Source organism: Danio rerio, chromosome 10 (assembly GCF_049306965.1).
Source record: "Danio rerio strain Tuebingen ecotype United States chromosome 10, GRCz12tu, whole genome shotgun sequence".
NCBI lineage: Eukaryota > Metazoa > Chordata > Actinopteri > Cypriniformes > Danionidae > Danio > Danio rerio.
The window spans coordinates 41,686,435-41,714,343 of record NC_133185.1 but is presented as its reverse complement, the minus strand read 5'-3'; the positions used below and the strand labels follow the sequence as shown (position 1 = coordinate 41,714,343).

The window sequence follows — 27,909 nt, the reverse complement described above, 5'->3', positions numbered from 1 at the left end:
AAAAAAAAAGAATAATGTGTTTCAAATATTGTACAATTTCCAGTTCTTAGTATAAATATACATTTATTGATCAGAATTTATGGACCCGTATTCATGACAGTTTTAGAAACATTGAACATATTTATATATAAAACATTTACACACTTAAAAATAAAGGTTATTTACTGGCACTGATGATTTACTCAAAATATGTCGAAGAAAACCCATGTGAAAAGGCATTTTTGTTTTTCCCTGCACTGTTTCTTTAAGAGTGTGCTTTTTCCAACTCCCTAAAACAGACAATATGCACATTTTGCTTCATCGGGCACTTTGCCAACTCATCTTTCATATTTGATGAGCTTGACCTTTGGCCTTACAACACTGCAGCCTTTTTTCAGTGATAAGACTTCAGATGGGGATTCCTCCATTCTCACAACAGAGCGTTTGAGTTATATTTGCTGTCGGTTCAGTCACAGTTAGAAGATACTGATGTTGTGTGTTCAGAAAGGCGATTCCCACGAGTGCTGCATTCGAGTCATACACCTCTTGATTTGCTCATAGGAAACAAACATCACAATATTCCAGGATCCCAAGCGTAGGAAGGAGGGCATGAAGCTGTTGGGAAGATGGAAACAGTATTTAATATATATTTCTCAGTAAATAATCATGTTTTTGTAATGGGGTTATATCAGAGAAACACACCCATGCTTATCTACACCAAAACACATTCACTCAGGAGGGCAAGAAACAGTTTGTTATTATCAATGAGATTTTGTTATTAATGTTTATTTTAATGTATTTATTTATAGTACATTTCTCATATTTACAATGTAGATTTTTATGGTACTCCTGAAAATCTATGTGCATTGTTTATCGCCTTTAAAACACATTCACTTAGGATTGCAAGTTACAGTTTATTATTATCAGTGGGATTTTGTTATTATTAATGTTTATTTTTTTGAATTTATTTAAAAAATGGTTTTATATCTTTATGTTTTTATATATTCATGTTACTACTGCAAATATGTGTGCATCAGACCTGTGAAAGTTACATTTAAAGAGATATTATGCACTATTTTGTTTTTATTAATAATTATTTTGATATTTCTTGTTTTAATTTAAATGTGAGTTGTTGAATTCAACCCCATCACTATCACCCCACTTTCTGACGTCACACTTAAACAAATTATTAAACAACAAATTGACTAAGCCGAAAAGAAAATCAATGAATTGAAATTTGGTTATATAAATATAAATAAATATAAAACAGAAAATATATGTTGGGGGTGGGGGGGGGGGGGGGGGGGGGGTAATTGTTTTATGTTCAATCCACTTCAATTTGTAAAAACTAATACGTAACATAATTCCAGCTTGTCGTAAAACAAATAAATTGTGTGGAACCCAGCATTTTTTAGTGTTGACAAACTGGAAGCAGTGTTGATGGCGATTTTAATTTTCCATCCTTTTGCTGGACTGACAAATTTTGGACTGATGAATATTGAATTTTACATTTTTTTTAAAGTTTTACTTTTTACATTTTAATGAAAATGTTACAATAGGTTAAATTAAATGATCATATTTAAAGTATGCTGCATGTGGTAAGTGATTCGTTTCTTTACTTATAGTGAGTAAACTTGTTGCCTTAAAATTAGGTAAAGTATGTACACAATTGTACAAATTCAATCAACACAACAGTTTCAAGTTACTTACTTTTTTAAGTAATGTCAACTAATCACGTTTTACATTGTTTATATCAGACTGCAAAAAATGCAGGGTTCCACTTTATTCATTCATGTTGTCCCAACACACATAAATGAAATTTATATGGATTAAATATAAAACAATTAAGTATAGTTAAGTATAGTAAGTGTAGTTCAATATTTACTAAAGCGTTTTTAAAATCCAAATTCATGCTTGCTAACATTAGTTAATGTACTGAGCTAACACCAAAAACAATGAAGTTTCCATTAACTAATGTTAAGTAAGATGAATAAATACTGTAATAAATGTATTGTTTATGATTTGTTCATCACTCAAAAAATGATTTTTCATTATTGTTCAAACTACTTATTTAAAATGAGCTGAAAAAACATATTACTGAGGGTTTGTTTGCGACAACTTAATTTTTTTTTTTGTTTGTTTAACCCACTTAAATTTGGAAAAACTATTATGTTAACTTGATCTGTGTTAGGACAACATATGTTTACTATACATTATTTCACTGAAAGTACACTTAAAAATGATGTTTGCTGTTTGTTTAAAGTACTTATTTAAAATGAGCTGAAACAACACAATTCTTAAGGGTTTTGTTTGCAACAACTTAATTGCTTCATGATCAATCCACTTAAATTTGTAAAAACATTTCACTTAATTTCTTCATGTTTTCCCGACATGTATTGATCGTGTTTAACCCAGCATTTGTTAACAGTGTATGTTTGCATTTTACTCTCAATAATAGATTACAGTATGTTTTTCTCACCCCTTGTAGAAAGCGGCTGGTCCTTCTTTGGTCAGCATCATGAGGGCACAGTTCAGTGCGCTGCCGTACTGGCCGGCCGACGAGTTCATGAACCTCGTTTTCACCACGTCTACTGGAGACGCCACAATCGTGGTGCAGAAACCAGCGCCGAATGCAGCCGTGAAGTGACAGGGTAGGTTATCTAAAGAGGACAAATGTGTTAGACAACAGGATCATAAACTTATCTAGAATGGAAAGACTTCCTGTGATGCCATACCTGTCATGAGGTCGTATTTTAATATGAGATCCTTGATGATGTCGTAGGTGACCAGCTCTGCGCAGTTCACGATCGCATTCCTTGTGATGTTTGGCATGCAGCCTAAAATAGAGAAACACACACGTTTATCTCAGCCAGAACACTTAGGATGGCATGTGAAGTTGGATTTAAAGGGATAGTGCAGTGTTTTGTCATCATTTGTTTGCCCTCGTTTTATTACAAACCTTTATTATTATTTTTATTTGTCTTTACGAAATATAAAGGTAACATTTTATTTAAATTAACAAAACTTATTTTAGTTTCATGTGAGGTTTCAGGTAAAACTGTTTGAATTTTTATTGACATTTCTGCAGTAGTTTAGTTATTTTGTTTGCAATTGATGTCATTGGTTTTTATGTCTGTGTAGATTTTATGAATAATTATAGTTTAGTTTTTAGTTTAGCTTGAACTAAATGAAAATTTTAATATGTCTAAAGATTTTATAATTCTTTACTGACATAAAGTATGTATTTTTTATTTTAAGTGCTTGAACTTTTTTTGTTATTTATTTCAGTTAACAAAATTATGTTCAAGCGTTGATGATTGATTATAAATCGTGTTTGCCATGTTGTCCCGGGGGAGAGCCCTGGGATCAGAAGATCCTTGAGCAAATTCCTCGAAGTAGAGGGACGTCTGAGTTCAGGTAGGTCTCGAGAGCTCCCCCAAATTTGTTCGCTTGGCCTAATCCTTGATTATTAGGGGTTGCCAAAGAGCAATGAACCGCCAACTATACCAGAATATGGTTATGCGGTGAATGCCCTGTAATAAAACACTTATATACTGTGCTAATTTGGTTTATTCAATTCACATATACTGAATGTCTTTGGACTGTGGGAGGAAACCAGAGTACCCAGGGAAAACACACATGAACACCGGGAGAACATGCAAACTCCACTAATCCCCGTCCTGAAATAATCTAGAAAAGAGGGGGAGGAGAAGGGGTGGATGGAGGATTTTTTCGAGGCGAAGGTGACTAAGGAAACAATATCTACTTATTTATTTGCATGTGGATTCGTCTGATTGGTAAATCATTTGATAGCTAATGCGGGACCAGCTGTGTTCAATCATAATGTGATCCTGTCGAAATTAGTTTATGATTAAACTTCACTCAGTTTTGTGATTTTATTTCATAAAAAATTATAATTACTATTCAGCAATTGTTATTTTTATGCCTTTTAAATGTTTTTAGTTATTAACTTTAGCTTTAATTCATTTGAGTTTTTTAAACATTATTTTAAAAGTTCAGCATTTTTTTCATTTTTTTCAGACCACACTGAATTACATGGCATGTGTGAACTAACATGATGAAGCAAAAGAGCAATAGAAACCTTTAACAAGAGAACTAGGTGAGATATGAGGAAGAAGTTTATAAATGCTTCAACTTCTTCCCTCTTTCCTTTCCTTAAAGAGTTTGAGAGAGTCACCTTGTTTTTATTGTTTGATTCCATCTAAAACTGGTTCTTAGAGTTCATGGGTTGGATGTTTTTACTTTTATTTTTCCACTCTTAACTCTTCTTATTGTACTGTAAAAGGCAGTGGTGCTAATAAATTATATACAAGTCAAAACTCTGTGTATTTGTGCACTAAGTATACATGATGGCTAATGAAAAATAAGTATAAAAAATATTTTCACACAGGGTTGGAATTAAAAATATATATATTTTTAAAATATTATATTTTTTGGAGGGACGAAATATTGTTAGGACTTTAGAACTAAGAATTCTCTCAAAAAAATGTATTTACTTAACCTCAAGTGGATCTAAACCTTTATGAGTCTCTTTCTTCCGTTGAACACAAAAGAAGATATTTTAAAGAGTGTTATAAAACGGTAACCATTGACTTAATAGAAAAATCAAATAACTATAGAAGTCAATGGTTACAGATTTCCAACATTCTTCAAAATATTTACTTTTGTGCTAACAGCAAAAATAAACTCAAACAGGTTTGGAACAATCTATGAGCAAATGATGACAGTTTTGGGTGAATTATCCCTTTAAGTCTACCCTAGGCACATTTGCTCACCCTTCCAGAGCCCTCGAACACCCTCATCACGAGCAATAGTCCGATAGGCATCCATTGTGCCATTATATCTCTTTCCTCCGTCAGTGTGACGCACTTGAGCCTGAAAGCGCACTTTTACGACGTCTGTGGGCTGAGCGAATGCGACCGCCATGGCCCCTGTGGTGCATCCAGCCAGCAGACGCGTCACAATACTCGCATCTGAGAAGAGCCAAAAACATCAGTGTCACCATTGTCATTTCAGTGCCCATTCAGAAAAGCATTGCAATTTACTCACTCTCAGATCCTCTGGTGTAGAATTGCTTCATTGAGTCGTAAAGGCCGATGCGCACAGAAGCAAAGCTCATTTGACGCTGCAGTCCGGCCACCAGGCCATTGTAGAGGCTCCTGGCCCCCTCCGTGCGAACCATAGTGGTGATGGTGCCAAAAACCCCACGATATTTCAGCACCGCTGATCCTGGTGCTGTTCCAGACTCTCCCTGGATCTGAAATAAGATCAAAAACATAAAATTTTATGTTTGTGGGTGTTATGTGATTGTTTCAGTCACGCTGAGTCAATGCAAACTCATTATATGTAAAAAAACAACAACTCTGTGATGATTAAATACATTGCTTATAATATTAATATATTTTATAGCTTTTTTTTATTTTAGTTTTAAAATTATGAAGATTTTAGTAAAGTTAGCTTTATGTTGTTTCAGTTAATTATATAGCATTTTTTCTACAGTTTTAGTTATTCTTGGATTTTATAAGATGAAAGCATATCAGATAGACTTTTAAACATTTTACATTGTTATTTTATAGTTTTAGACACATAAAATCAATGCAAAAGCACTTCAAAAAGTAACTGGGTGAAAATTCTAAATATCTACAATTTATTCTTATAATTAATAATTATAATTAATAACAATTTACAAACATTTTTTATTTAATGTTATTTTGTTTTGTTTTATTTCACTTAGTTTTTATTTATTTTATTTAGTAATATTGAATTAAAATTGTATCATTTTATTCCCTCACCTGAAGTCTGACTTTTGCTGTGTCCAGGGGGAAAGTCACCAGATCAGCAAAACATGCTGCTGTACCGGCTCCGAAAAACTTGACAGCAGCGGTTGGAGGCAGATCGGTAGGTTTAATTCCAACCATTTTTCACTTCTGACAGAAAACCGCAGCAAGGGAATTATACTTTTACTTTCAACTTGTGTTTTCCCGCCTGAGGGACAACAAGAAACCAAACACTATTTAGATTAATCTCAAATGAATCAAATCAAGAAGTAAAAACAATAACATAAACATTTAGATTTGGGTTTACCTCCACGTCGGTTCACTTCAAGTTTTTTCCAAAAGGATATTTTCTGTTTTAGATGTTTCAACACTTTTGGCCATAAAAAACTGATCCTTAATGTCCCAAAGCAGCATAACAGCAGCACAACACTACAGAAAACCAGAAAACATGCAAATCACCTGTGGCTTGATCATATCAGAAAAACTAGAAACCACCAATATATTAAATTAGCAAACAATATATAAAACACATTTTATATATTATATGTAAATACATACATGCAGTACAGTATATATAAAACAACACCATTGCTTTCACTCACCTTGCCGTAATATGAAATTGTTAGTCCAAACTGTACCGACAGAAAGCGAGATGATAATATCCATGCAGGGGTTAATCCAGCGAGTGTGTTTTCCACCTGATTTTGAAGGAACCGGCCTGTCAGAGTGGGAATTTATAGGCGCGTGTGCCCGCTGAAGCCTGTCCCATCTATTCCTTTCATCACACATGACTCTAAATTTAACTCTGTGTGGCGGGAGAACGAGTGCACTTGTTTACTAGCTGTCACCAATATAGGGTTGTTGTCTTCTCTCCATATAAAATGTACATAACAAGTAAAAACAATGCATTCAGTAATATAAATTAAATATGTGATTGAGGTTATGTAACGTTATGTCACAATGAAGTGTTTCCAGCTATGTTTTCATATAAATATACCCTGGGAACATGCACAGATGCATACATTTTACAAGAAAACTGCATGAAATGGCACAATAACTATAACAGAATTACTGAATGTAAATTTTACAATTATTTTATTATGTGTATTTGTGTTGATTTACTTATAAAGCTGTAAACTTATCTAAAGTGCACACATGTTAGTAAAATATATATTCAATTCTATTAATTTAATATCTACAGTAAGTTAGGCCCTCTTGACAGAATCTACATTGCAAAAAGCACTGTAGATATAAAGATGAATTGATTATATATATATATATATATATATAGATAGATACATAGATAGATAGATATATATATTATATTCATAAAAACATCAGAATTATTTTATTATTTATTTATTTATTGAATGTAGTTTTGCATATTTACTTATGTATGTACACTATGTGTGCATGTGTGTGTGTATATCTCTAAAAATGCTGGGTTATTTCAGCTGAAATGTAGGTGTAATATGGATAAAACATACTCATGGGTTCATTTAAAAAAGATAGATAGATAGATAGATAGATAGATAGATAGATAGATAGATAGATAGATAGATAGATAGATAGATAGATAGATAGATAGATAGATAGATAGATAGATAGATAGATAGATAGATAGATAGATAGATAGATAGATAGATAGATAGATAGATAGATAGATAGATAGATGGATGGATGGATGGATGGATGGATGGATGGATGGATGGATGGATGGATGGATGGATGGATGGATGGATGGATGGATAGATAGATAGATAGATAGATTAAAAGACGGATAGATAGATAGATAGATAGATAGATAGATAGATAGATAGATAGATAGATAGATAGATAGATAGATAGATAGATAGATAGATAGATAGATTAAAAGACGGATAGATAGATAGATAGATAGATAGATAGATAGATAGATAGATAGATAGATAGATACATACATAGATAGATAGATAGATAGATAGATAGATAGATAGATAGATAGATAGATAGATAGATAGATAGATAGATGGATGGATGGATGGATGGATGGATGGATGGATGGATGGATGGATGGATGGATGGATGGATGGATGGATGGATGGATAGATAGATAGATAGATAGATTAAAAGACGGATAGATAGATAGATAGATAGATAGATAGATAGATAGATAGATAGATAGATAGATAGATAGATAGATGGATGGATGGATGGATGGATGGATGGATGGATGGATGGATGGATGGATGGATGGATGGATGGATGGATGGATGGATGGATGGATTAAAAGACGGATAGATAGATAGATAGATAGATAGATAGATAGATAGATAGATAGATAGATAGATAGATAGATAGATAGATTAAAAGACGGATAGATAGATAGATAGATAGATAGATAGATAGATAGATAGATAGATAGATAGATAGATAGATAGATAGATAGATAGATAGATAGATAGATAGATAGATAGATAGATAGATAGATAGATGGATGGATGGATGGATGGATGGATGGATGGATGGATGGATGGATGGATGGATGGATGGATGGATGGATGGATGGATGGATGGATGGATCGGTAGGTAGGTAGGTAGGTGGGTTGGTAGATAGACTGGTGAATTGATAGATTGATAGATTTACAGACACGTTTAGAACAAGAAACCGATTTTATAAATTTTTTTACATATCTGTAGATTTTTGCAATTATAACAAATAATAGATTAAAAAATACTAAATAATATAGCAGTGAAGACAAAACAAAAATGACTACACTTGGTAACACTTTATTTTGATGGTCTATTTAAGTTTTAGTAGACTGTCTGCTTAATAGTCTGCCTAATATCTGCTGATGTGCTCCTTCAACAGACATTTAACTGACTATAAAAAACTTTGCAAGTACATGTCAACTAACACTAACCCTAACCCCAACCAAACAGTTTACTTATAATCTAATGAGAATTGGTCGGTGTGTAGATGCAATGTAACTTAAATTCAACAAAACAGACCATCAAAATAAATCGTGACCCAAAACTCTTAAGGAAGCTGTGTTTTTGTTAAAACCGTTCCATGAGTAAGCTACTTTTTTACCTTTGAAACAGAATTGGAAAAAGTCATCAATATGCATCAATAACTCAATTCATAATCTAGTTCTCAAATAAACCTTGCTATGCTGAAAACAAATATTGTTGTCCTCTTATCTAACTGTTATTTTTCCTCTCTTGTAAGTCAGTAAAAACTTCTGCTCAATGCATACCTGTGCTTTTCCACTTAATGAACAGTTTTCTCAGAATGTCCTCGCACCCAAGGGGATCTAAACTTTTATGAATTTCTTTCTTTCTTCTGTTGAGCAACAGAACAAATTTTCTGAAAAGCAGCTATTAGCCACAGCTATAGTAAGTACAGACAATACCGAAGAATTTAATGGCTTATTATACCTTTATTCTTCAAAATATAAATATTTTTTGTTCAACAGAAGCAAGAAACTTAAAACTGTTTGAAACAAGTGGAAAATGAGCAAATAAAAAAAAATTGTTTGTTTTTATGAATTTTCTTGTTTCTAATTGTTTTCATAAATACACATGTGCCACAGTCACCTTTGCCCTGCTTCCCGAAGCGTCTGAAACGCAGCCAGCAGGGGACTTTAAACTGTAATCTGAGTGTGAGCTCATTGGCTCAGGGCTCTGTATGCTCATCCTATCAAACTAAAGGCTTGTCACTTAATAATTTCGGCTCTCTGTGGAGAAGGGATAAGTGTTTCAATATGTTTCAATCAATTGATCAAAAACACACAACAGTGGTTTTTCTATACATTTCATCTTTTCTGGAAAAACAAAAACCCACATCTTACATAAGTACACACCTGATGCACTGCTGAGAAAAACAGGATCCTCCTCCACCCCAACGTGAAGTTGTACAAGCTGTTCGGGGAATGCCATTCTTCACAGCCAATCATTAGAGGGAACATGTGAGAATCTCAAACCGCCACAGTCTGGATGAATCCAGATCAGGTCTGGACCAGATTTTAGTGCAAGCTTTTTGATGAGAGTCGTTTCATGCTGAGCTTTTGTCCTCATAAATTCCATATGAATTTATTTTACATAATTATTGTACAAAAAAAATACATTATATTTTATGGTCATTACAAAATATATATGTAATTTTGTGCATATTTGTAAACAAATGATAAAAAAACATTAAGTTTTTCTATATAACTTTTTTATTGCAGTTTCCAAATTTACATATAGATGGTAGGGTTTTCCACATTGGGTACACAAAACAACCAAACATAAGAATCCAGAAATTGTAGATATGAAAAAAAAAACATTATAATAATGGTTTAAAATATAATGACATTGTTATATGTGTGTGTGTGTATGTGTGTGTGTGTGTGTGTGTGTGTGTATGTGTATGTGTATGTGTGTGTGTGTGTGTGTGTGTGTGTGTGTGTGTGTGTGTGTGTGTGTGTGTGTGTTTCCTACAATGAACATTTTGGAAATAAAATTTGGAACCATTTTCCTTATATTTTGCACTTAAAAATAAATATTTAATTGTCATATTTCATGCAAAGAAATAACAAGAAAAAAACTATAATTGTATAATTTGCATCAGAAAATAAGATGTGTTTTAAGGCCATTACACATATAAAATGTATTAAATATAATTAAAATTTTATAAGATATTAAACTTGTTATTTCTATTAGGCATATTCATTCATTCATTCATTTTCTTTTCGGCTTAGTCCCTTTATTCATCAGAGGTCACCAAAGCAGAACGAACCGCCAACTTATCCAGCATCTGTTTTACACAGCAGATGCTCTTCCAGCTGCAACCCAGTACTGCAAAACATCCATACACACTCATTCACACTACGGCCAATTTAGTCTGTTTAATTCACCAGTAGCGCATGTGTTTGGACTGGGGCAAACCGGAACACCCAGAGGAAACCCACACCAACATGGGGAGAAAACGCAAACTTCACACAGAACTGCCAACTGACCCAGCCGGGACTCAAATCAGCGACTTTTTTGCTGTGGAGTGACAGTGCTAACCATTCAGCCACTGTGTCGCCCTATTAGACATATCATTCAAATAAAATGTTTTCATGTTTCTTGACTCAAAAATACATACATGCTTGTTTATTTATTTTAACAAAAAAATTATAAATATATTTAGATTTTAATTCTTATGCACATGTACAGTTGAAGTCAGAATTATTAGTCCCCCTGTTTATTTTTTCCCCAAATTCTGTTCAACGGAGAGAAGATTTTTTTCAGCACATTTCTAAGCATAATAGTTTTAATAACTCATTTCTAATAACTGATTTATTTTATCTTTGCCATGATGACAGTAAATAATATTTGACTAGATATTTTTCAAGACACTTCTATACAGCTTAAAGTGACATTTAAAGGCTTAACTAGGTTAATTAGGTTAACTAGGCAGGTTAGAGTAATAAGGCAAGTTATTGTATAACAATGTTTTGTTCTGTAGATTATTGGAAAAAAAATCCCTTAAAGGGCCTAATATTTTTGTCCTTAAAATAGTTTTTAAAAAAATAAAAACTGCTTTTATTCTAGCCTAAATAAAACAAATAAGACTTTCTTTAGAAGAAAAAAATATTATCAGACACAATGCGAAAATTTCCTTGCTCTGTTGAACATCATTTGGGAAATATTTAAAAAAGAAAAAATATTCAAAGGGGGGCTTATAATTCTGACTTCAACTGTATGTGCTTTGATTTGAAAGGAACAGAAGTTTAGAAAGACTGCACTAAAAGAAATCGGAAACTAAACTTAAAATAGTCATTCATTATCAATTGGCTGCCATTTAGTCTTTGAACAAACGTCCAACTGGTTATGTGACTGGCATTATCATATTTCAATAAATGGTGAGCAAACATTTGCCGACTTGGCCTTCAGTCTTAAAGCTGCAGCAGACAGTGTAAAATAATCAATTAAAAAAAGCGAAATATCCATCACAGCCCTGTTCGTATGAGTAAATGAGTGCAGGACGTTCAGCTTATGAAAGCCTTATGACATTTTTGACAACAACTATTGCACAATTTAAATAAACAACCTGCTGTTGTTTGCTGCTGACATTCAAACCAGCATCTGTTTAGCATGATGGAGTGACCAATCATCTCCTAGAATGACCTTACATCACTGTTTGGCCAACAGCAGCATGTGATCTGCATCATGTTCTTTTCTGCAGATTTTTGCACGCTGTTTATTGGCTGGATTTCTGTAATTGTGCTTTTATATCTTATATTACATTTAAATTCTGATTTCATATCTTGAATTGAATTGGTTTATATTGCAGAGTTCTACATTTAGAATCTGAATTCTCAGTTTATATCTTTAATTCTGAGTTTATATTCCAGAATTCTAGATTCTGAGATTTTGATCCTGAATTCTGTGTTTATTTCTTGAATTCTGTTTATATCAGAATTGCATACTTCGGTTCTGAATTTTGATTCATATCTTGAGTTTATATCGCGGAATTCAAAAGATGAATATTGTATTTAAATCTTGAATTCTGTGTTTACATTGTATCTCAGAATTATACATTTAAAATCTGACTTCTACCTTGAATTCTGTTTATCATAATTGTACATTTAACTTCTGAATATATTGAGTTTATCTCAGAACTCTACATTTAGAATCTGAATTCTGATTCACATCTTAATTTCTGTTTAAATCTCAGAATTCTACATTTAGATTCAGAATTTTGCGTTTATATCTTGAATACTGTTTAAATCTCAGAATTCTACATTTAGATTCTGAAATCTGCGCTCATATCTTAAATAAGAATTTTACATTTTCTTCACTGAATTGCGATTAAATAATGCAGATTTATTTAGAATTCTTGGTTTTATTGCAAAATTGTTTATCTTTGAATTGCATTGTGAATTCTGCGTTTATATCTCAGTATTAATTTACATCTTGAATTATGATTTATATCTTGAATTCTGAGTTTATATTGCAGAAATCAACATTTACATTCTGAATACTAATTCATATTGTAAAAACCTAAATTCTTAAAGCAGAGTTCTACATTTAGAATCTGAATTCTGATTTATATCTCGAATTCCAAGTTCAAATCCCAGAATTCTACATTCTGAATTCTGCATTTATGCCTTGAATTCTATTTATATCTCTAGAGATCTATATTTAGAATCTGAATTCTGCACTTATATCTTGAATTAGAATTCTACATTTTCTACACTGAATTCTGATTAAATATTGCAGATTTATTTTGAATTCTTAGGTTTATCGCAGAATTATACATGTAGATTCTGAATTCTGCATGTAAATCTTGAATTCTGTTTAAATTGCTGAATTTTACATTTAGTTTTTTACATTTGATTTTGAAATCTTAATCTCTAAGATTATATTGCAGAATTTTAAATGTAGATCTTGACCTATATCTTTTCAGAAAATCCTTATATGCTGTCCCATAAATGTGATGCCATGCCTCTACCTCTGCCTTCCACATCCAGCTAAAACCAGTTTCTTCAACGCACCCTGTGATCTTCATAGAGGTAAACAACCCCCTGTGTCCTGCCAAACACACACACCACCCACTACTGAAATCAGATACGTCCACCCCTGACGCAGACGCAGACATGAATTCATGTCTACCATAGACAGCTGCTGCCTTGCGAAGGAATAAATATTTCCTCTGAAAGCATGGGAACATCTATAAATAAACCTCCCTGTACTGAAGTAAAGATCAGTGGGTTACACTTAGGTGATGGAAAGAACAAAAACTCCATATGTGGTCATCATGCAATGACCCACAAAAAGAGTTTAGAAATTTAAAACATACCTAAATTGCTTGAATAAAAGATAAAATGTTAAGTCAAGTGGGATCAAGCTAGATCAGGAATGGGCAACTTTAGTACTATAGCAGGGCACTCAACAGGTGGCCCATCTGGATTCACTCTAGCCCACATCATGCTGAATATATTTGTTTTATTATAACTTGTGTTTAAAAGTACTGCAAAGAAATGGGGGGAGGGGGGGTGTCAGACATCAGGGTCACACCACTACCCCTTATGAGAAATGGCACAGGATTTGTAGAGTCTGGAACGTAAAGATGGTGCTCTTTGACAGCATAGAGTCCCCATCACTATACTGGGGCATTAGGACTCACACAGACCGTAGGTTGAGCGCCCCCTGTTGGCCTCACTAACAACCCTTCCAACAGCAAACTAGTTTTACCATGTGGTGTCCCATTCAGGTACTGACCAGGCCCTGATTTCAGTGAGTAACCGGTCTTGGGCTGCAGGGTGATATGACTGTGGCTCCAACCCTAATCAAACAATCCTGCCTGTGGATCTTGATCTTGAAGACCTTGATTAGCTTGTTCTGGTGTTTTATTAGTGTTGGAACAAAATTCTGGACAGTGGCCCTTTTAGGGATGAAGTGGCCCATTCCTGTTGTAGATGTTTGTAGATGTAGATGCAATTTCTCTCTCGAGTGCCATTCGCACCTGCTCTTCTTGCGTAAATCCACCAGAGGCTGCTGTTGACTGATTGTTTCACTGACTGAATGACTGACTGGCAGATTGACTGACCCACCATCCTCCTTTCCAAAACCCAGCCAATTGTATTGATTGACCCACCCACCCACTTCCCTAAACCCAACCAAGCAATTCAGAAAAAGTAAAACCCTCTCCTGATTTTTACCACGTTTTCAGATTTTACCACATTCTCACCCTGCTATTTACTTGTTTATTTATTTTTTTGACTTGTTGTTTTTGTCCTGGAATTGTTCTTCACTGGACTCAAACCCCATCATCACGGTCAACTCCTCTCTGCATTTCAAGTCCGCCGATGTTTATGGCGAGCTAACAAGACAATCTGATAAAAGCAGGAAAGCCATCCATATGAAGGTAAGTGGTCAGCTGGTAAACGCGAAAAGCAACGGTGTCATACTGCTCCCTGCTGTTCATTTTAAAAATTAAATGCAGCCATACGTACTTCTGGCTACATAATTCACGATTTCCAGAAATGTATAAAGGGCTATGTTTTCAGAATGAGCCTATCTCAAAACAAATACATCATAACCTGTCTTTGTCATGCCAACTTGACTATATCAAGACAACATAACTTCATAAATCTTCATCGTCATAAACCTTTCATAAACATAATTGTCATGATGCCATTATAATAGCCACAAATATTTTTTAGCACTTTTTGCAATGCAAAGTCAATTTGTACACGACGTAACTAAGCGAATAACAAATGACAGTTATCATAAGCATGCATAAAATCTCATTCATGTGTATTGTCGTGATTATAAAGGTTTCACAACAGTCTTACACCCTTCTTCAAGTAAATTGTTACCAATTAATGCAATATGTCAGAACTTTAACCTGCACACTAAAAAAACAAGCCCAGCAAGTGGTTAAAACTAGCCCAATTTACGTGGACTTGGCAACCCCGGTTGGAACTACTTTATTTTTTAGTATATATTTTTAGGAGGTTAACTATGTTACTTTAAGAAAAAATATATATAGTTATTTTGGACAATAATAATAAGGCAAGTTAATAAAATTAGACTTGCCAACCCTGGTTGGAAATGCTTGCATTTTTTGGTTTGTTTTTGTTTTAGAATGGAGGTTAAGCAGCCAATCACTGGACAATAAGAGGAATCTACGATTTAATACTCTTTTTATAACGGGTGGATCTGTAAAGCACTAGAAATGTTCTTGCGTTTCTCAAAGTCCCAAAAGGTGTTTTAGGGAATTGAGGTCAGTAAGCAGGTGCTGCACATTAACACACTGCTGACTTCAGAAGTACCGTTCTCGATTCCTCCTGTCCTTCTTAATATGGCTTTTCCCATCATGCCTCATCGTTCTGTGCAGCTTTTGCTGTGTCAGCCAACTGACTGCATGGAAATGTCATAAATGTTGAGACAGCATGACCCTCAGTAAAGTTCATTTTTAGATGACAGTTCTACTGACACAGACTAAATATGGTTTTTAAAACGTAAGTTAAGTAGATTCACCCCATGTTTGATTGTCAGAAATTGATTCCCATTTAGAAATCTGATACATGTAAATGACAAGTTCATGTTTTTATTTTACAGATATTAAATATAGCTCATAAATTCAGCATCTATTTAAAAAAATTGCAAAGAAAATGGCTTTTTTATATTTTTTTCAACCATTCTAATTTCAAATATGTACATATGTTCAAATATATACATGTGTGAGGCTGGAACGATGGCTCAGTGGTCAGCATTGTTGCCTCACAGCAAGAAGGTCGCTGCTTCGAGCCTCAGTTGTGTCATTTGGCATTTCTGTGTGGAGTTTGCATGTTCTCCCCATGTTGGTGTGGGTTTCCTCCAGGTGCTTCGGTTTCCTCTTCAGTCCAAACCAGCCTGATCTCACAAAGAAAAAGTAAGTATTTTATGTTTTGTCAGTTAATTCTAACTAATTCGTACGAATTCGTGTGAGTTCAGTCGTACTAAAAATGTACGATTTTAAAAAGGAGGTGTGGCACCCAACCCCACCATTGGGTGATGAGCAAACTGTACTAAATTGTACGAATTAGACCATACGAATTCATAAGAATTAGCTACTTAATCAAAATGTTACGAATTACCATGAGATTGTGTTGGTCCAAACACAGGAGGATTCACTGTGTAAAACATATGCTGGATAAGTTGGTGGTTCAATCCACTGTGGCGACCTCTGATTAATAAAGGGACTAAGCCGAAAAGAAAATGAATAAAAAAATAGGGAGATGTCAGTCTTTTTTTGCTAATAAATTACAACACCATGATTTTCTCACACATAAAGATTGTAGGCGTAGATGAAGACAGTATGTTTTAATAGACATAGAGCAGAACAAGCAAAATGTCTTATAATAAAACTTCAGCTTGTGTGCCGTGACTCAGCAAACTTTATCATTTGTTTTTTTTTACCTAATTAACCATTAGTTGGATGTGTAAAATTGTATTTTTGTCAGTTCGCAGTTTGTGTTAAATAAAGACTGCGTGTAAACCCACTTTTATGATTTAAATGGCTTACAGAACTACATTTCAAGCTCATAAAGTTATTATATAACACTTGCTTAATGGCAGGCAGCATCTGGAGTGGTTTTGACTTCAGCCAATGAGCTGTTTAAAACACTCTCTGCCCTCTACATTATGCAAACTTCACGGAAAGAAAAAAACCTCAGAAGAACAGAATGTATAGCTGGAGGCTTTTTCTTGGAATGTTACAATCTGAACATCTACAGTACATTACAGCTCCTTTATGAGAGTATAAACATTAGCCCTCCTGTAAAAATTGCTATTATTTTCTAAATATATCTAAAGTGCTTTTAAACAGAGCAAGGACATTTTTCCTATAATGTTTTATGTTCTGGAGAAAGTCTTATTTATTTAGTTTGGCTGGAATAAAAGCATTTAAATCTTTTTAAAAGATATCATTCAACCCCTTAAGTATTTTTTTTTTTTTACATAGACATGAAGTTGACATAAGATTTAAACTCTCATTTTAAGGATCACACTTGTCAGGTTTTAGCTAAATTAAAAAAACATATTAAAAGTTATATGCCTTTAAATTTATGAAAATAACAAAACAATAAATGTATATTTTAGAATATTATATGAAATATGTATTTCACGAAACCTGTTTTAGCTCGCATTTGACATAAAATCTAAACTAAATATCTAAACAAATTATATTCCACATTTACAGTTGATATCGCAGTACCAAACATGACCACCGGTTGACATTCAGTTTACATTGGTGAACATGCAAGTGCGCTCCCTATTTCTGTGTATGTTCTGAAGAATATGAAACTTATTTTTTCATACTATTGACAAAATCTGTAACGTAGACATCAAATTCTAAAGTAGTATGAGCAGTTTAGTTAGATTTGAGTTGAATTTAGCCTCTAAAAAACATCTGAAACGTGTTGTACATGTTGTACATGATTGCTGTAGCCAAGTAATGCTTTACAACTCATTCATTAATTTTCCTTTAGCTTAGTCCCTTATTTATCAGGGGTCAATTTAGGTTATTCAATTCACCTATAGAGCATGTTTTGGACTGTGGGGGATACTGGAGCACCTGGAAGAAAACCCACGCGAACATGGGAGAACATGCAAACTCCACACTGAAATGCCAACTGGCCCAGCCAGGACTCGAACCAGCAACCTTCTATTTTAGTTTATTACATAAAAGATGTATTAAAAAAAAACAGTTTTAACCCAATCTCTAAACAAATTATATTGCAAATTTGAAGTTGATATCTCCAAAAATGAGCTTTAAGTAATATTTTGTTTGGCAGTACCAAACATGACCACCGCTTGACATTCAGTTTCCATTGGTAAACATGCAAGAGCGCTCCCCATTTCTGTTTATGTTTTAAAGAATATGAACCATATTTTTTCATACTTTTGACAATATTTGTAAAATATACGTCCGTTTTTTAAAGTAGTATGGTGGTATTTCACTTGAATTTAGCCTCTAAAAACATCTGAAACTTGTTTCACATGTGGATTGCTGTAGCAAAGCAATGCTTTACAACTCTGATTGTTGCAAATTAATAAACAACTGTAGCTTCATATTTATCAAAATGTTTAGGCTATCAAACACTGTTAAAAAATGCAGGGTTCTACATAATTTCTTCATGTTGTCTCAACACAAATTGATTAAATTAACTTAATTGTTTGTCCACAAGCTTTTCTACAAAAACCCTCAAGAATTGTGTCAATTCAGCTCATTATAAATAAGTAGTTTGAACAAGCAGACTAATAGGGTTTTAAAATGTAACCGTCAACACTCCTGCTTTTTGTTCAAACTACTTTGCTGAAACAACACAATTCTTGACTTTATTGGCAGGGACAACTTAATTGTTTTATGTTCAGTCCACCTAAATTTGTAAGAACCAATAAGTTAACTTAATTCATTTATGCTGTCCCAACACAAATCGATTGTGTGGACCCCAGAATGTTTTTACGGTGGACGGTCCAGCAGGTTAAAGTGTGACAGTAAATAGATTTTGATCCCCTACTCTTCCTACATAACAAAACACTAAAAACTATGGTAAAACATGTACTCAGAAGAATCAGAGCTTTCCGACGGTAGGTTGAAGTTTTTTATGAATTCATACAACTTTCAGAAAGGATTGTGTTACTGTCAGTGAGATGTGATGTTAGTAAAAATACAAATATACACTGTAAAAAATGGCCGTGATTTCAACGGTGAAAAACTGTAAAAATGCTACAGTACAAGTCCGTAACCTGGTTAACGGTATGTTTCCTTAATATATACGGCGAATAACCGTAAATTGACTTTCCCAGAATTCCCTGTATGAAACAACACTTTTTATGCATTTGGTTGACATTAATATGGATCTTTTTAGTTGTTTCCCCATCAGTTATGTACATTAGAGATTTATGTTCAGGGGCGGACTGGCCATCTGGCAATTCTGGCAAATGCCAGAAGGGCCGGACCAATTTTTAAATGTGGGCCGGTCAGTTTTTTTTTTAATATGTATTGTTTTTATGTGCAGACAGCTTTTATCTCTTGCTAGATATGATATCATGATGATGATAAAAATAATAATAATAATAAATGTTAAATGTTAAGCATTTGGCCCAATCGGCAACTGCCGTCTGGTTTCAAGACCCAATCCAAGGGACCCAACCCAATCAAAATTTGGCAAGAATATCATATTATTTCACCATCTTTACACTAAAATAAATAGTGAATATGCATGTCCGTGGGTGGGTCTGTATCGGTGTGGTAATGTGGGCTGGTGTGGCAACAGTGCCAGGGCTGAATTTTTGTCCCAGTCCGCCCCTGTTTATGTTACATCTAATGTTGATAAACAATGTTTATTTCATGACTTTAACTTTAATGCGTGTTACCATACTGGTGTTTAGTAGCTGTGTGAATGACACTGAGCAGCTTCTATATGCTGATACTCTTTTCTGCTTGTGGGAAAAGTTGATTGTGATGAGCATTGGCTCATTATGAAACTTCCTCATCACCACCTGCATGTGGGTGTGCTAACGTGTCTAACTGTGTAACAAAAGATGTGTAGATGTTGATCATTCAAAATACAGACATATTACCTCGATAAATTAATAAAATACGATAATTTACCGTAAAAAAAATTACTTTTACGGTTTGTACCGTGTTTTTAATGGTAAAGTACTGGCAATCACAGCTGCCGGTTTTTTATCGTAAATTTTATGGATTTCTTTTTTACAGTGTAGTACTAGATGGTATGAATTGACCAAAGTGTTAAATTTCGTTATTGTTCTTTAATGCCATGAGAGTGTCTTGATCCATTTCCCCATCCAAACTGACACTTAACGTTTCAGTAATATACACTCCAAACATTTGTTTTAATGCTTGTTCAAACTACTATTTAAAATGAGTGGAAACAACATTATTCTTGAGACATTTTGGGGGACAACCTTATTGTTTTATGTTCAATCACTTAAATGTGATTTAATCGTTTTGTGTCCACATTAATTAATTTTGTGGAACCCTGCATTTTTTTTTTTACAGTGAATGCTCATAGCGCTGGTTATCTAACACCATGTTTGCTGCTTCTTGATCATTAAAAGCATTCGTTTCTTGTGCGTCATTGAAAGAAAGAGTGCCTGTCAGGAGGAAATGTCCTTCCTTATATAATTCTCTGTAAAAAAACGTCCTGTCCTTGTTCTTACTAAAAGAAGCGGTTAATAAACATGCATGTCAGGAAAGGTCTTCTTAAGTTTAGTTACAAGTTGTCCAACACTGAAAATTGGCTATAAGCATTTTTACAGCTAGATCCTTTAAGATAAGTTTGTCATTTGTGCTAATCCTTAACTAATTTTGTGAAGTATATTAATGACGGAAAAGCTTTCGTTATGGTTTAGTGTGTTTTATGATTAATAACAAATGTTGTGGCGAGTTAAGGAAACGTACAGTGAGGAAATCTGATAATCCTGAACTGCATGTACTGCACTGTACACAGCAGTTACTGAAAGACTGAGCCATGAGTAAATGATTTTGAAATGACAAGTCACACAAACGTTTTGCTGGCTCAGGCTCACTTACAAAAAGTGAACCATGGGTTTATTAGTTTATAAGTGTTTATAGAGTTATGGTTATATGGTTAGTGTTGCAATGCTGTGGTTAATTTGTGGTTATATGATATTGTTACAAACATCATGTCTATTTTTTTTTTTTCATTCATTCAGTCATTTTCCTTCTGCTCATTTCCTTTATTTAACAAGGGTTGCCACAGCGGAACGAACCACCCTCTTATCCAGCATGTTTTACATGCCCTTTCAGCCGCAACCCAGTACTGGGAAACACTCTCCTTCACACTCATGGCCAATTTAAATATATTTATATTGCATGTCTTTTGACTATGGAGCACCTGGAGGAAACCCACGCCAACACGAGGAGAACATGCAAACTCTTCAACTGGTCCAGCCGGGACTCAAACCAGCGACCTTCCTGCTGTGAGGTGACAGTTCTAACCACTAAGGCACTGTACCACCCTCTTTTTTTTAATGTCCAGTTAATTGATTTTAGAAACATGCAAATTCAGTCTTCTTCTATATGAATGTGTGTCAGTATTTATTTTTGTATTCATTCATTTTCTTTTTGGCTTAGTTCCTTCATTATTCAGGGGACGCCACAGCGGGATGAACCGCCAACATATCCGACATATGTATTACGCAGCGGATGCCCTTCCAGCTGCAACTCATCACTGGGAAATTATTTGTTTGTTTATTTATTTATTACAATTTCAAAGATTAGAAATATTTACATGAATCTGTCTAAAAAAGAATTAAATACTAATTAAATATAAATTACTTTAACATTTTAATTATATATGCCTTATTATATCACACTTTTCAGCTGATCTATACTGAAGTCAGGGAATCATATAAAAAAAATAGAAAAAACGAAAAAAAAGTTTACAGTTTGGTACATTTAGCATGTGTGTTACAATCCATAAACAAAACCATTTTATATATGGTAACAAAGTTTTAAAACACTTCACAGATAGAAATATACACTGTAAAAAGTGTCACAAAATGTCATCACAACCAATGTTTTTTATGTTAATTTAACTTATTTTAAGGTAATCAGGTTTCAACTAATTTGTTGTAGTTATATGAAGATTAACTTATATTATTATATTGATATATATATATATATATATATATATATATATATATATATATATATATATATATATATATATATATATATATATATATATGTATATATATATATATATATATATATATATATATTAAATAAATAATAAATATTATCCCCAATATTATATTAAAATATTATTAAAAAGTAAAATATTAAAATATAACCATGCTGAATTTTCTCCCTGTGTTGGCGTGGGTTTTCTCCAGGAGCTCTGGTTTCCCCCATAGTCCACAAACATGTGCTTTAGGTGAATTGAATAAACTAAATTGGCCATAGTATATGAATGTGTGTGTGAATGCAAGAGTTGGTGGGTGTTTTCCAGTATTGGTTTACAGTTGGAAGGGCATCCACTGCAAAAAAACGTGCCTGAATAGTTGGTAGTTTATTGTGCTGTGGTGACCCCTGACAAATAAGGGACTAAGACAAAGAAAAATAAATGAATGAACTAGAAAAGTTAAGTTCTTAGACAAACTTTATGGTGGCCTGAGTCTGAAAGTTTAACTTAGGAAAATGAATGAATAAATGAAAATGTTAGTGGTGTTAAAGACTAGCATTAATAGTTAACTGACAGCGCCCCCTGTTGGTAATCGTATTAATTTAAAACTAATTATCAACGCATATTACTGTATATAGAAGTTCACTTTGTTAGTGTACAGTTTTATTTCTCTTCTAATCAGTGCTCTAGTATGTTTTGCTGTTTGTTTTTTCCTTTCACACTCTCTTTTACTTTATTTTTTGTTCTAAAAACTTCTTTTCAAAGAAATAGTCTAAATATATATTTGGGATAAAGTACTATCGAGAATCATCTTTACAAAGACAATGTTTGAACTTGATTGGGAAAAGGATCATAATAAATAGTTAACTGATAGAGCCCTCTTTTGGTAATCTTGTTAACTGTTAAATGTTAATTATGAATGCATATTATACAGACGTTCACTTTCTTTGTGAGTGTTTACTGTTTTTTTTTTTTTTTTAGCAGTGCTCTATTAGTATTTATTAACTTCTTTTTTGCAGTCTGGTTTTGTTTTACACCCTTTTGTACTAGACATTTTATTCCAAAATCTGTCTGTCTCAAATAAAAAGATCATTAAGCCATCTGTTGCAATTACAAATATTTTATTCATTTTATTTAAAGAAACAGCATATTACATTTGAGAATAAACATATCCAGTAGTCAACATTTGAAGTGGATTAACAATGTTTTTCAAAATTGTCCTAAGACAAGAATGGGTGTTGTTCAATAGTTTTGGGACAAATTTGAGCAAAGGTGATGAATGATCCACTTTAAACGTTGACTACTGTACATGCTAGGGGGTACGTATAAATAAAATACAAATATACAAAATGTACATATGTAATAAAAAAAAAAAAAAACACTATTAAGTGCACACATTTTTTTCACATGCTTTCTTGTCTAGGGAGTATCTAACAATGGTAATACACAAGGATATTTCAGTCACCAATACTTTAAAATGAGGTTTAGTATTAGTAAATTTATATTTATGAAAAAAATTAGGTTATATATTTATCATATATATTAGGTTGTATATTTATGTAAAATTTAGTTAACAGTATAGACCACTTTCCCATAACAATAAAAGAGGTTTTGATCAATGAATACATGCTATTAATAAATGTTTGTGTCTGAGGATGTACAATGCCCAAATAACTGTAAAGCCGTCCCCTCATTCCTTTTACATCGGCTTAGGCCATTTTTTCATCAGTCGCCACAGCGGAATGAACTGCCAACTTATCCAGCAAGTTTTACATGGCGGATGGTCTTACAGCTGCAATCCAGCACTGGGAAACATCCATACACAACGCCATCAAAGAAATGCCAACTGACCCAACCGGGACTCGAACCAGCGACCTTTTTTGCTGTGAGGCGACAGTGCTAACCACTGAGCCACCGTGTCGCCGCCATATCTTCATATTCAGTACAAAAAAATACAATTTACATCAATTCCACTTTTAAATGTTTGTAAATAATGTTTTGCCGGACAAAATCTGCCGGGAAGCCTTTAGGATATTTCTTTAAATCTAATTTCTAATAGGGTTTACGCGTCTTTGTCTCTTTCCCTCTCTATTTCTCCCGCTTTCTGCCTCTCTACTGCTGCCGCTGGTTTGTTTACATCAGTTCAATCCCCAGCGCAAGGGCTTGTGGGCCATGTGTCTGCCATAGTCGCGGTGCATTGTGGGAAGGTTGTGGTCCTCCAGCGGCTCGGTTCGGAATAATGTCTGCCTCGGAGGAAGCGGACGGTTCTTCCCCGGGATTGTGCCCGAGCTTTGCCGTGATCTGCTCGTTTCTGGAGCGGTACGGAGCTCTGCTGGACCTGCCGGAGGTGTCGTTCCCGGAGCTGGAGCGCAGCCTGCAGGACAGCAGCGCGGGTGAGCCGCTCCTCCATTGTTGCTCTTCGGCTGCTTTACAAACGATAAAACGGCCCGCTCGGTTCTCTAGTGGCGGGTGTCGTTGCTTTTATCGCAGTTTGCCTCTCTAATGCGCCGTTTCTGCCGTTAATCTAGCCGTTTTGCGGGACAGAAGTCGTTATCCTGCTTTATTTGCTCATCACAGCGTATAGAAATACATGGAGAGTTTATTTGGATTTCCATGCGATGTTTTGGTTTATAAAAACTGTTTGTGTTTAGATTTAGTGGCACGTATGCTTGGAGAAGTGGAATATTCGTGTTTATTCATAGTTAAATAATAATTTGGCATGCATTAGTGCGATGAGCACCGCGCATGCGCAGAATGTGTAAACTTCCTGCTCCCGCTGCTGGGACGGAGAAATGAAAATATTGTATTATTTTGATTGTCAAACTATAGTGAAGTCAGCAATAAACCATTTTATTTTTTTTTCCTTTGTCGTCTTTGCAGTCCATGTGTAATCTTAATGGAGAGTTTAATGTAGCTAAAATTATATGTACAATTGTAGCCACAAAATTGCCACAGTTGTTATTTCTAGACTGAGCCTGTAGTAACTTATTACAGATTTTCCATACAACGACATCTATAGCCTATAAGTTGCATTGTATGGGGGTAAAAGTAGTATTTAAAGTAAAATATTCACCTTTGTGTGAACTATTCCTTTACATTACTCCAGTTATGTAGCGATAACTGTATCTGTTATGATATTTGCCAGGTACTGTTGTGTTATAATGTTTTCTTTAGAGTAGAGCTGGCTGATGTGTCAAAAATGCAATGTCAATAATTGTTTTCCACATTGAACGATAACAATTTATATTTTATTATAACTTGTTAATGCTTCCAGATTTAAAAGAGTACCCCAACAGTGACTGAAGTAACATAAATTAGAGGGTCCATAAAATGCCATAACATATTTTGTTTGGCTGAAAATTCTGCACACCTCTAATATCAACACACTTTTGGATTCTAATTGTTGCACATTTCTGCTGTGTGATTGGCTCTTAGATTAATATAGAGTAAAATGACAAAGCTTATCATTGTTATTGACATACATTTTATTGCGATTCGATATAATATCGTTTATGAACACAGCACTATATTAGAGGCATAAATCTTTGTACATGCAATAATGGATAAACACCGGAATTTATGATCCTAATGTTGTGTGATTGTAAAATTGTGTTTTTTCAACTCCTACCATCACTTTTATTAATTATTTTTTATTTCACTAATGAAAATAAAAGACATGGTTGCTAATTAATGAGAACAGTAATGTAGTATTGACAGTTACTGTATAAACTTAAATAGAGTCAGTTAATTCCTTGTTTTAATTCATCAGACAATCAACGATACACATTGTTTATTATATATTTAGCTCTATTTTTCAGATATGCAGTTTTTTGTGCCTTCATAGACAGTAGTTTGAGAACCACTGTCTTAAAAATGGATTGGCAATACATGGCTGTGTAAATTATATTAATGTTTTATTATATTAATACTGTTTCCCAGTACCCAAACTTCTTGTGGACCTTCACGTGAAGTTACTGAGGAAAATTGGCAAGTCTGTGTCTGCAGAGAGATGGGAGAAATATCTCATTAAGGTATGTCGATCAATATTAATGTTAAACTTTGGCGTTAGAGGACTAATTTTGTCGCTTTTCACACACAGTTCCATATAGCTTTTTATCATGAATTATTTTGGTGCTAAATGAACATATGCATAATGTAATTTCCTATGCTTTTATTGTAGATTTGTCAGGAGTTTAACACCACATGGGCATGGGAGTTGGAAAAGAAAGGTTATCAAGAGTTGACAGTGGAGTGTAAGACAGGAATATTGAAGGTAAGATGAGGAAACCACTGGATTGAGAAACACTGGAAATCAAAATCCAACTATAAAAATTGTTTTGGATTTTTTATTAACCCAATTTATCTTGTGTTTCTCTACCAGTATTTGTGTGAATGCCAGTTTGATGACAATGTCAAGTTTAAAAATGCTATCAATGAAGAAGACCCGGATAAAATGCGACTTCAGCCTATTGGCCGAGACAAAGACGGCCTCATGTACTGGTTCCAGCTGGACCAAGACCATAATGTAAGGATCTATGTGGAAGAGCAGGATGATTTGGATGGGTCGTCCTGGAAATGTATAGTAAGGTAGGCATTCTGCATTTAATTTTTGTCCTCTTATTATGCCTTTTTGAAGTATGATTTATTACAAATTTATCAGAATGAGGCTGTAAATTTACTTGTTATCGACCTTATTCTTTGTGTGCAAGCGGGAGCAACCATTTGAATCTTTTTGTATTGAAGCCTCCGGTCTCATACGTTCATTCATTTTTAGACATTAAAAACAGCTGTTTCTGCTGCTTGATTTTGCAAACGGATATTTTCTTAATATATTATTTTGCCTTGTCTGTATTCTCATGGACACACTTGTTTGTAGAGAAAGTAGTTTCTGGCATTTACTATTCCTAGTCATTTCACGCAGCGGCAACTGAATCTCAAGTTCTAAAACAATCGCAACAATGAGCACACTTCCGCATTGAAGAATGAGGTCAATACAATAGGGTTGTCACGATACTGGAATACGGTACCAATCAATACTGAAGTTTTAAGAATGTCCGTTTCCCGTTAACGTTTGAGTGCTGTTGATAACGTTCTTAAGCAGCGTTGATTTGCCATTGTGTTCACGTGCTCAACAGAAATGTCTGTGATTGGCCGCAAAGGTCATCAGTTCACTGAATTCACCACTGTTTACTGAGTGTAACCACAGATTCAGGGACACTGGATCATTTCAAAGCTGTCATTCATTAGCGGATCACCCGTTTGTCAGCTTATAGACAAACCAGCTGATCTTCGTGGCTTTAAAACGCTCCAGTGTCCCTGTATCTATATTTCACTCAGTAAACAGCTGTGAGTTCAGTAAACTAATGACCTTCACGGCCAATCACAGTCATTTCTGTTGAGCACGTGAACACAATGGCAAACCAACATGGTTTAAGAATGTACTCAAATGTTAGCAGGAAATGGCTGTTTTTAAAGTTTCATTATCGATTTGTACCGAATTCCAGTATCGTGAAAGCACTATTGAATAACAAGTGTTCTGCATTAAATCTTTATTTTGGGTGGAAGAAAAAGGATGTTGTTTTCATGTGTCTCTCTAAATGCAAATGAGCTGCTACTCCCACCCCCTTTCTAGAAGAGGGTATATTGTCTAGAGCTTGTGCCTTGGATGAAAGTTAGTGAAGGTGCGTCTCAATCAGCACCCTTGTGCAGTAGTCAAGGCACTGATCAAGGTGTCACTTTAAGGGATGCCTCAATTGCAAAATTCTTCTAATGCGCTAGGGAATATATATATACGCACCTAATTGTCACGTATAAATTCTAATACTTTGTTTTAAGCATGATTATAGGTCAGCATGGATCATTCTTTATTAACAGCAGATTCAGTTAATCTGTGCATCCCTTGCCAGAGACAACATGGAAGAGGTGTATATTAAGGCAGTACCAGTCCACAC

At 34.2% G+C, this 27,909-nt stretch overlaps 2 protein-coding genes across 3 annotated transcripts in view; one reads left to right on the top strand and one right to left on the bottom strand.

Annotated features, from left to right (window-relative positions):
* Positions 1 to 43: 43 nt before the first annotated feature.
* ucp3 (uncoupling protein 3) lies at positions 44 to 6,489 on the bottom strand. Its single transcript, NM_200353.2, is given in 8 exon segments — positions 44 to 594; positions 2,459 to 2,639; positions 2,715 to 2,816; positions 4,776 to 4,973; positions 5,050 to 5,257; positions 5,793 to 5,985; positions 6,085 to 6,206; positions 6,380 to 6,489. Coding segments are annotated over 6 exon segments (930 nt in total). The 5' UTR covers positions 5,919 to 5,985; positions 6,085 to 6,206; positions 6,380 to 6,489; the 3' UTR covers positions 44 to 479.
* An 8,890-nt stretch (positions 6,490 to 15,379) lies between these two features.
* Positions 15,380 to 27,909, top strand: part of rsf1b.1 (remodeling and spacing factor 1b, tandem duplicate 1) — a 32,023-nt gene continuing 19,493 nt past the window's right edge. Inside the window, exons 1-6 of one of the 2 annotated variants that reach the window (XM_017358080.4) lie at positions 15,380 to 16,170; positions 21,164 to 21,256; positions 24,101 to 24,351; positions 25,898 to 25,989; positions 26,139 to 26,231; positions 26,340 to 26,545. In XM_017358080.4, the coding sequence (XP_017213569.2) occupies positions 16,097 to 16,170; positions 21,164 to 21,256; positions 24,101 to 24,351; positions 25,898 to 25,989; positions 26,139 to 26,231; positions 26,340 to 26,545 (809 nt within the window). In that variant the 5' untranslated portion in view covers positions 15,380 to 16,096. Of the gene's footprint in view, positions 16,171 to 21,163; positions 21,257 to 24,100; positions 24,352 to 25,897; positions 25,990 to 26,138; positions 26,232 to 26,339; positions 26,546 to 27,909 lie in introns of those variants that run through there. The other variant, XM_017358078.4, reaches the window with a different exon arrangement.